This window comes from Oncorhynchus masou, unplaced genomic scaffold (assembly GCF_036934945.1).
Source record: "Oncorhynchus masou masou isolate Uvic2021 unplaced genomic scaffold, UVic_Omas_1.1 unplaced_scaffold_504, whole genome shotgun sequence".
Classification (NCBI taxonomy): domain Eukaryota; kingdom Metazoa; phylum Chordata; class Actinopteri; order Salmoniformes; family Salmonidae; genus Oncorhynchus; species Oncorhynchus masou.
In genome coordinates this window covers 331,444-341,386 of record NW_027011440.1, presented here as the reverse complement: position 1 = coordinate 341,386, position 9,943 = coordinate 331,444, and the positions used below count along the sequence as shown (strand labels likewise).

Here is a 9,943-nt window from a genome sequence, read left to right as displayed (position 1 = left end):
TATTCTCCAGTATCTGGACTATAGAAAGACAGCAGTATCTCAAGGGATTTGAACGCTGAATATATTGCCTTTTGTCTCACCACAGTGGTTGCTATTCTCTGCTTTTTTAATAAAGCCTAATAATGCCTTATTCAGCCTTATAGTGCCTTATTCAGCCTTATAGCACCTTATTCAGCCTTATAGCACCTTATTCAGCCTAATAATGCCTTGTTCAGCCTAATAATGTCTTATTCAGCCTTATAATGTCTTATTCAGCCTTATAGCACCTTATTCAGCCTAATAATGCCTTATTCAGCCTTATAGCACCTTATTCAGCCTAATAATGCCTTGTTCAGCCTAATAATGTCTTATTCAGCCTTATGTCTTATTCAGCCTTATAGCACCTTATTCAGACTAATAATGTCTTATTCAGCCTTATAGCACCTTATTCAGCCTTATAGCACCTTATTCAGCCTAATAATGCCTTGTTCAGCCTAATAATGTCTTATTCAGCCTTATAATGTCTTATTCAGCCTAATAATGTCGTATTCAGCCTTATAATGTCTTATTCAGCCTAATAATGTCTTATTCAGCCTTATAGCACCTTATTCAGCCTAATAATGCCTTGTTCAGCCTAATAATGCCTTATTCAGCCTTATAGCACCTTATTCAGCCTTATAGCACCTTATTCAGCCTAATAATGCAAAGAGATTCTCACACAGACCGAGACACAAACAGATTCTCTCCCTCCCCCTTCTCTCTCCCCCCTCTCTCTGTCTCTCTCCCCCTCTCTCCTTCTCTCTCCCCCTCTCTCCTTCTCTCTCCCCCCTCTCCATTAGTCCTCATCAGTCGGTCCCTCATTAGAGACAGTCCTGTTATAGTGACTAAACTAGACAACTCCCCACACACAGTATTATCTGTGCAGTTAAATCAAGGCTACATTAAAACATGTATTAAAATCTGTGCAGACGCAGCAGAGATAAGAGTCTTACATCAGCAGGTGTGACATATATCTCCTATCGCTCTCTGGCTCTGCTGCGGACTGGCTGTGTGTGTTGGGGGGGTTGTCTAGGAATGTTTGACCCTTCACCTTTACCCTCTGACCCAGTTTGAGTCACTGGCTACGCACCCAGATAACACATGTCTGTTTCTCTTTCTGTGGCTCCCACCCACCGACACACCGACCGGCCCACCGACCCAACCACCCACAGACCGACCCACCGACCGACACACCGACCGGCCCACCGACCCACCGACCGACCCACCCACAGACCGACCCACCGACCGACACACCGACCCACCCACAGACCCACCCACAGACCCACCCACCGACCCACCCACCGACCCACCGACCGACCCACCCACCGACCCACCCACCCACCCACAGACCCACCCACAGACCCACCCACCGACCCACCCACAGACCCACCCACAGACCCACCCACAGACCCACCGACCCACCCAGTGTTGGTCCCATGTTTCATGAGCTGAAATAAAACAACCCAGAAACATTGTTCCATAAGCACAAAGACATGTATTTCTCTCATTCTGTTTGTTTACATCCCTGTTAGCGAACATTTCTCCTTTGCCAAGATAATCCATCCACCTGACATATGGGACATATCAAGAAACTGATTCAAACAGCATGATGATGACACAGGTGCGCCTTGTGCTGTGGACGATAAAAGGACAGGTTTGCAAATCATTTTTGCACAAACTGTCAGAAACCGCAGTTCGTGGTTGTAACTGACTTCAGTGGGCAAATGCTCAACTTCGATGGCCACTGGCACGCTTCACGGATTCATCCCGGTTTTAATTGTACTGGGCAGATGGCAGACCACATGTATGGCATCGTGTGGGCAAGCAAATTGCTGATGTCATCGCTGTGAAGAGAGTGCCCCCATTGTGGTGGTGGGGGTTATGGTATGGGCAGGCATAAGCTACAGAGAAACAAACACAATTGCATTTTATCGATGGCAACTTGAATGCACCGAGACATCGTGACGAGATCCCGAGGATCATTGTGGTGCCATTTATCCGCCGCCATCACCTCATGTTTCAGCACGGTAACGCACGGCCCCATGTCACAAGGATCTGTACACAATTCCTGAAAGCTGAAAATGTCCCGATCCGTCCATGGCCTGCACACTCACCAGACATGTCACCCGTTGAGTGTTCCAGGTCCCGCCGATATCCAGCAAACTTCGCACAGCCATTGAAGAGGAGTGGGACAACATTCTACAAGCCACAATCAACACCCTGATCCACTTTAAGAGAAGGTGTGTCGTTCTGCATGAGGCAAATGGTGGTCAGACGCCCCTACTTTCTTTTTAAGGTATCTGTGACCAACAGATGCATATCTGTATTCCCAGCCATGTAAAATCCATAGGTTAGGTCCTAATGCATTTATTTCTATTGACTGATTTATTTTTCATATACTGTAACTCGGTAAAATCTTCCCAAAAAAGTTGAGTGTTCCATTTTTATATTTTTGTTCCGTGTAATTTGAACAAATATCACTCTGGTAACGAATGTATGTCAGGAAAACTGTAGTGACTTTCTCAAGAGAAGACAGGTGCAACGTTAATGTTTTTTAATCCAATTTACAACGTTAATCCCGATCATACAAACCCGGAGCCTAGATATCCAAAACAACTAACTCATTGAATTCATACATTTTCAGGTAATTTTAATGAGAAAGTCATGTCTTTCAACTCAATAACACAACTCATGTTACCAAGCTGGGAGGTAAAGTTATTAAAGTATTGAATGAGTAGTGAATGAGTATTGAGCAGGCTACTGTTTATATTATTAGTATTGGGTATTGGGTATTACGTATTGAGCTCTGTATATGGAATGAAATCAAGGCATTAGAATGTACCAGAGCCCCCATCAGCCCAGAACTCCCTGGCTGGCTACTGTTTATATTAGCCTGGCTACTGTGTCTATTTGTCTGGCTACTGTTTCTATTTGTCTGGCTACTGTTTCTATTTGTCTGGCTAGCATTTCTATTTGTCTGGCTAGCATTTATATTTGTCTGGCTACTGTTTCTATTTGTCTGGCTAGCATTTATATTTGTCTGGCTACTGTTTCTATTTGTCTGGCTAGCATTTATATTTGTCTGGCTACTGTTTCTATTAGCCTGGCTACTGTTTCTATTAGCCTGGCTACTGTTTCTATTAGCCTGGCTACTGTTTCTATTAGCCTGGCTACTGTTTCTATTAGCCTGGCTACTGTTTCTATTTGGCTGGCTACTGTTTCTATTTGGCTGGCTACTGTTTCTATTAGCCTGGCTACTGTTTCTATTCGCCTGGCTACTGTTTCTATTAGCCTGGCTACTGTTTCTATTCACCTGGCTACTGTTTCTATTCGCCTGGCTACTGTTTCTATTCGGCTGGCTACTGTTTCTATTTGGCTGGCTACTGTTTCTATGAGCCTGACTCTGTTTCTATTTGGCTGGCTCCTGTTTCTATTAGGCTGGCTACTCCATCTACTTTCAGACAACACTGTGTCTCGAAGAGAAACACTCACTCTTTAATCCGTGACCAACATACATGAATATCGCCATCTACTGTCAGTGAGTGTGTCATTACAGAGAGAGAGAGGAGATGTACAGATAGAGGGAAAGAGGAGATGTATCATTACAGAGACAGGGAGAGAAAGTTAGCGAGAGAAAGGAGAGAGGAGATGTACAGATAGAAGGAGAGAGGAGATGTGTCATACAATAACAGACCACTCCAGTCGTTCTGAGTCAAAGTTGTTTTAATTCTGTTTTTAAAACATGGATTCCAGGCTCAATAATGTCACCACCACAGTTGAGAACAGACAGTATTATCATCTTAGTAAACCGTTGTTGTAGCCAGGTACATAAAAACCACCATCAAAAAAAATCTACAGTACAGTTTTATTAAAATAAAATAAAAAATGCAATTCAAGACAGTCATTCAGCATTATTATAAAGAAAAACAGAAAACAAAATGGTGCTCTTGCCATAATAATAATAATAATTATTACCCTACAAAAAGAGCTAGCTAGAGTTTGTTTTTTTATGATTATTTTTTTTTAGAAGACAGACAAATTAAAACGTGTGATATGAAGAGTTGTTAGATTGTTACAAGTTTAAGAAAAGGCCATTGGTTCTTTTAGTTTCCAACAGTGTATATATATATATTTATTTTTTCGGTCCTCCTCCCGTCGTGCAAAACGCCGTAGTATAGGTAGCGTTGTCATGGTGACGTGATAAACAGAACATTAAGAACGGGTGGAATCACGCCAGTTACGATTGTCTCGCTGGTCTTTCATTCACAGTAAATTATACACACACACACACACACTGAGTTTGTCAGGGTAGGATGAAGTTGCTTCCTAGACACTGATCTAAGAAAAAAAAATTGTGTTCCGCCTAATGTTTAAGATTAGGATAATGGGAGAGTAAATTGATCCTAGATCTGTGGTTAAAGGCAACTTCTACCCAGAGCGAGTTAATCAAGATCGTTTGAAAGATAATTCCTATGGACTCTTTCTCCCATTAACTGGAAATCCCTGTAGTTAATACACTACATTTCCCATGATGCAAATGCTAACCAGTGTCAAATTTACAGGAGTGAGGGTGTACTGTAGTTCTATTGTGTGTGTGTGTGTGTGTGTGTGTGTGTGTGTGTGTGTGTGTGTGTGTGAGACAGTTCACAGGACTATGGCTAGATATAAAGAATACTGTCTGTGTCTGCAATGTGTGTGTCTGCAATGAACATTAGTGTGTGTGTTTCTTAGATGAAGATTGGATAAAAGTAATGACCCTTCATTTGCTGGCAACACAGACCACTGTACGTACAGACAGACAGCACACACAGACCACTGTACTGTACGTACAGACAGACAGCACACACAGGAGAGAAGAGAGCAATACCAAAACTACACTGGACGAGCCATCACACACAAGAGTGATGAGAGAGATCACAGCTACACTATTATCATCATACACTTCACGGCACATAGTAGCGAGAGAGAGAACGACTGGCAGACCCATAGAGTTAGATCGAGTACCTAGTGAAGTAAGAGTGAACTTTAGAGTCCTCTATCTTACTCTATGGTCGGCCCCTAGAGATAAACTACTGGCAGCCCCATAGAGTTAGAGTAGCTAGTAAGGTACGAGGGTCTTTAGAGAGTCCTCTGTCTAACTATGGTTGGCCCCTAACCTAGGTTAAGGAGATGTTTCCTTTCGCTTCACCGGGAAACGGAACAAGAGCTGTCGCGAGATCAGGCATCTTTCACGAGGCTCTGAGCGTTCCCACGACGCACACACGTTACGGCGACGTGTGGATGTTCTACTTCTCCGTCTCCCATCGTCCCCTCGAAGATCGTTTGTGCTTCTGAGAAGAAGAAGAAAGAAAAAAAACTTCCCTGTTTTGAGAAAGGTTGTGACCTCTAACCTCATCGTGACCTTTAGTCAGGTCGTCAAAGAAGATCCCTGTTTGACGAAATACTAAAAATGAAGTAAACATTTTATTTATTTAAAGAGAAAGTTGGTCACAGCACCCAATTCTTCATTATCAAGTTACATTTTTTAAAACTAAATTAAAAACACATTTTATTTTAAGAGTCTTTCTCTGTCTTTCACCGTATGATCCAACATTATCCAGGATTTATTTTCCCTTTCTGAGAATTAAGGAACTAAAAAAAGGAATGATGGGATAAAGAGTTGAGCATCCCTCATTATTCAGTTATTTTGGCACAGGTGAGCTCTCCATGTCCTTCAGTTTAGGAGAGGTCACATCCCTCTACAGAGTTGTTTAACCCACAGGTGAGCTCTCCCATGTCCTTCAGTGTAGGAGAGGTCACATCCCTCATTATACAGAGTTGTTTAACCCACAGGTGAGCTCTCCATGTCCTTCAGTGTAGGAGAGGTCACATCCCTCATTATACAGAGTTGTTTAACCCACAGGTGAGCTCTCCATGTCCTTCAGTGTAGGAGAGTTCACATCCCTCATTATACAGAGTTGTTAACCCACAGGTGAGCTCTCCATGTCCTTCAGTTTAGGAGAGGTCACATCCCTCTACAGAGTTGTTTAACCCACAGGTGAGCTCTCCCATGTTCTTCAGTTTAGGAGAGTTCACATCCCTCTATACAGAGTTGTGACCCCACAGGTGAGCTCTCCATGTCCTTCAGTTTAGGAGAGGTCACAACCCTCTACAGAGTTGTGACCCCACAGGTGAGCTCTCCCATGTTCTTCAGTTTAGGAGAGTTCACATCCCTCTATACAGAGTTGTTTAACCCACAGGTGAGCTCTCCATGTCCTTCAGTTTAGGAGAGGTCACATCCCTCTACAGAGTTATGAGCCCACAGGTGAGCTCTCCATGTCCTTCAGTTTAGGAGAGGTCACATCCCTCTACAGAGTTGTGACCCCACAGGTGAGCTCTCCCATGTCCTTCAGTGTAGGAGAGTTCACATCCCTCTATACAGAGTTGTGACCCCACAGGTGAGCTCTCCATGTCCTTCAGTTTAGGAGAGGTCACATCCCTCTATACAGAGTTGTTTAACCCACAGGTGAGCTCTCCATGTCCTTCAGTTTAGGAGAGTTCACATCCCTCATTATACAGAGTTGTGACCCCACAGGTGAGCTCTCCCTTATCCTTTCGTCTGCTGTACAGTGGTGGCTAAATCTATCTACAGAGAGTGGTTACTCCACAACATGGCTTTCTGATTCAGCTTCAGATCACATGGTCCGTCTGCACAACAGCCCTTTGCAGTGAAGTTTTAAACTCCAGATGTTACAGGAATGTTGGAGCGTTTTGCAGAGTGCCGGGGGCCGTTTTGCAGAGTGCCGGGGGCCGTTTTGCAGAGTGCCGGGGGCCGTTTTGCAGAGTGCCGGGGGCCGTTTTGCAGAGTGCCGGGGGCCGTTTTGCAGAGTGCCGGGGCCGTTTTGCAGTCAGATTCTGTGTCCTAGTGGCTTGGTAGATTAGATGGCAGGACGGTTGTTTACAGAGGCAGGTAGAGTAGAGAGGGGTACACACACGTACAGGCCTCTGTGTGTGTGTGTGTGTGTGTGTGGCGTAGAATGAGATACAGCCTCAGTCCTTGGAAACACACTCTAAATACCACCATGTTTCAGTTGAGTCTTCCACCAGAATGTAACTCATACTATTTCACTATTTACAGTTCTATACAGGATGTTTGTGTGTGTGTGGCTCACACCTGCAGTGACCACCAGAGGGCAGTATATTTAATAAACAGGCTAATGCCGGCCTGCAGTCACCACCAGAGGGCAGTATACTTAATAAACAGGCTAATACCGGCAGTGACCACCAGTGGGCAGTATACTTAATAAACAGGCTCATACCGGCAGTGACCACCAGAGGGCAGTATACTTAATAAACAGGCTCATACCGGCAGTCACCACCAGAGGGCAGTATACTTAATAAACAGGCTCATACCTGCAGTGACCACCAGAGGGCAGTATACTTAATAAACAGGCTCATACCGGCAGTCACCACCAGAGGGCAGTATACTTAATAAACAGGCTCATACCGGCAGTGACCACCAGAGGGCAGTATACTTAATAAACAGGCTCATACCGGCAGTCACCACCAGAGGGCAGTATACTTAATAAACAGGCTCATACCGGCAGTGACCACCAGAGGGCAGTATACTTGGTAAAGAGGTGGAGGATCCAGCGTGAGATGGTGTAGAGCTGAGTGGGACTGTGGGACGGTTGTAGGGGAGATGGAGCTGAGGTGGTGGTGGGGGGAGGGGGGAGATCTACAAGGTTCATGGTGATCTTCTGGAGTCTGTAGGTAGGTTGGTTGGTGTTGGTTGGCTGATTGGTTGAGGCGCTGTTCTGGTGAGCTGGGCTGGGCGGTCCGTTGGTTGGCTCTGGTTTTCAACCCACTGTGGTCTGTTCAGGTGAATCTGAGAAGTATTATTTTAGTGGTTCCTATGGGCCGAGGAGGTGGTTGTGATCCTTAGTGGTTCTGGTTCTATACGTGGACTATTGTGTCAACAGGTTCTAAGGAGTTGGTGGTTCTAGTGGGTTGTGGTTCTTTAGTGGAATGAAAAATTGGTTCTGGTTTGTTCCCGTTCTTTTGTGGTTGATGAGTTCTGTCTAGAAGATTCTGGTAGGTTATAATAGGTTGTAGGAGGTTTTGGAAGGTTCTAGTGGACAGATGACTGTGGTCTGGCGAGGGGATGTGGTCGGCTGGCTGGGTCCAACTGGTCATTGGGGACTGACCGTCGGTTCTGGTCCGGTCCACTGGTGGCCAGATACTTGGCCCTCATACTCGAGGTGTACTGGAGAGATAGAGAGAGCGGTAGGGGAGAAAGACAGAGGGGGAAGAGAGAGAGGGAGGGGAAGAGAGAGAGGGAGGGGAAGAGAGAGAGGGAGGGGAAGAGAGAGAGGGAGGGGAAGAGAGAGAGGGAGGGGAAGAGAGAGAGGGAGGGGAAGAGGGAGGGGAAGAGGGAGGGAGGGAGGGGAAGAGCGAGAGGGAGGGAGGGGAAGAGCGAGAGGGAGGGAGGGGAAGAGCGAGAGGGAGGGAGGGAGAGAGAGAGAGGGAGGGAGGGAGGGGAAGAGAGAGAGAGAGAGCGAGGGGAAGAGAGAGAGAGGGAGGGGAAGAGAGAGAGAGAGGGGAAGAAGAGAGAGAGAGAGAGGGGAGAGAGAGAGAGGGAGGGGAAGAGAGAGAGAGGAGGGGAAGAGAGAGAGAGGGAGGGGAAGAGAGAGAGAGAGAGGGAGGGGAAGAGAGAGAGAGAGAGAGGGAGGGGAAGAGAGAGAGAGAGAGAGGGAGGGGAAGAGAGAGAGAGAGGGAGGGGAAGAGAGAGAGAGAGAGAGAGAGAGGGAGGGGAAGAGAGAGAGAGAGAGGGAGGGGAAGAGAGAGAGAGAGAGAGAGAGGGAGGGGAAGAGAGAGAGAGGGGAGGGGAAGAGAGAGAGAGAGGGAGGGGAAGAGAGAGAGGGAGGGAGGGGAAGAGAGAGAGAGAGAAAGAAAAGAAAATAACAAAAAAGAAATATTGCGTAGCCATCAACACTGCCCAAATCTGAAGAGTATGTATACTAGTGTACTTCAAAAGGGGAAGTGAGTAGGGAAGAGTATGTATACTAGTGTACTTCAAAAGGGGAAGTGAGTAGGGAAGAGTATGTATACTAGTGTACTTCAAAAGGGGAAGTGAGTAGGGACGAGTATGTATACTAGTGCACTTCAAAAGGGGAAGTGAGTAGGGACGAGTATGTATACTAGTGCACTTCAAAAGGGGAAGTGAGTAGGGACGAGTATGTATACTAGTGTACTTCAAAAGGGGAAGTGAGTAGGGATTAGTGTGTATACTAGTGTACTTCAAAAGGGGGAGGGAGTAGGAATTAGTATGTATACTAGTGTACTTCAACAGGGGGAGGGAGTAGGGAAGGGTATGTATACTAGTGTACTTCAAAAGGGGGAGGGAGTAGGGATTAGTATGTATACTAGTGTACTTGAAAAGGGGGAGGGAGTAGGGAAGGGTATGTAGAGATATGCTGCCTACAAGTGTCCAGAGACAGAGAGAGACAGAGAGTAGAGGACAGGGTGAGGGGGTTGGTAGAGTGAAACACTATGGTAAACAAGCAACACACACCAACACACACACACTTCACTAGTCATTTGGACAGCCTGAGGTAGTGGATTAAAAACAACAGTTATCACTACAGAGATTGATTAGGATTAGGATTGTAGTCCTGCAGGGTTTTGACAGGCGCCAGCACTCAACTCTAGATTATTATTAGACAGGTTATAGTATCAAATATTGAATTGATCTATTGTATTAGTGCTCTAATTCTGATGTAGAAGGTTAGGTTAGCCTGATATTAGTCAGTGGTCTTAGTGAGGGAGCACTGTAGCGCTGGGTTTCCCAGTTTCCCCATCTCTACTGTGGAAACTAGTGCTTGGTGAGCCATGAGGCACAAAATGGCCGCCGTGCATTCACCAAACCGAGGTGGTGTCCACTGCT

General features: G+C 45.7%; 1 protein-coding gene across 2 annotated transcripts in view; it reads right to left on the bottom strand.

Moving 5' to 3' along the window:
* Nucleotides 1–3,723: 3,723 nt before the first annotated feature.
* The window catches only part of LOC135535712 (protein tweety homolog 3-like), an 85,934-nt gene continuing 79,714 nt past the window's right edge, over nucleotides 3,724–9,943 (bottom strand). For both annotated transcript variants that reach the window (XM_064962142.1, XM_064962144.1), the window contains one exon: nucleotides 3,724–8,263. In XM_064962142.1, coding sequence (XP_064818214.1) covers nucleotides 8,129–8,263 — 135 coding nt within the window. In that variant the 3' untranslated portion in view covers nucleotides 3,724–8,128. The remainder of the gene's footprint in view (nucleotides 8,264–9,943) is intronic.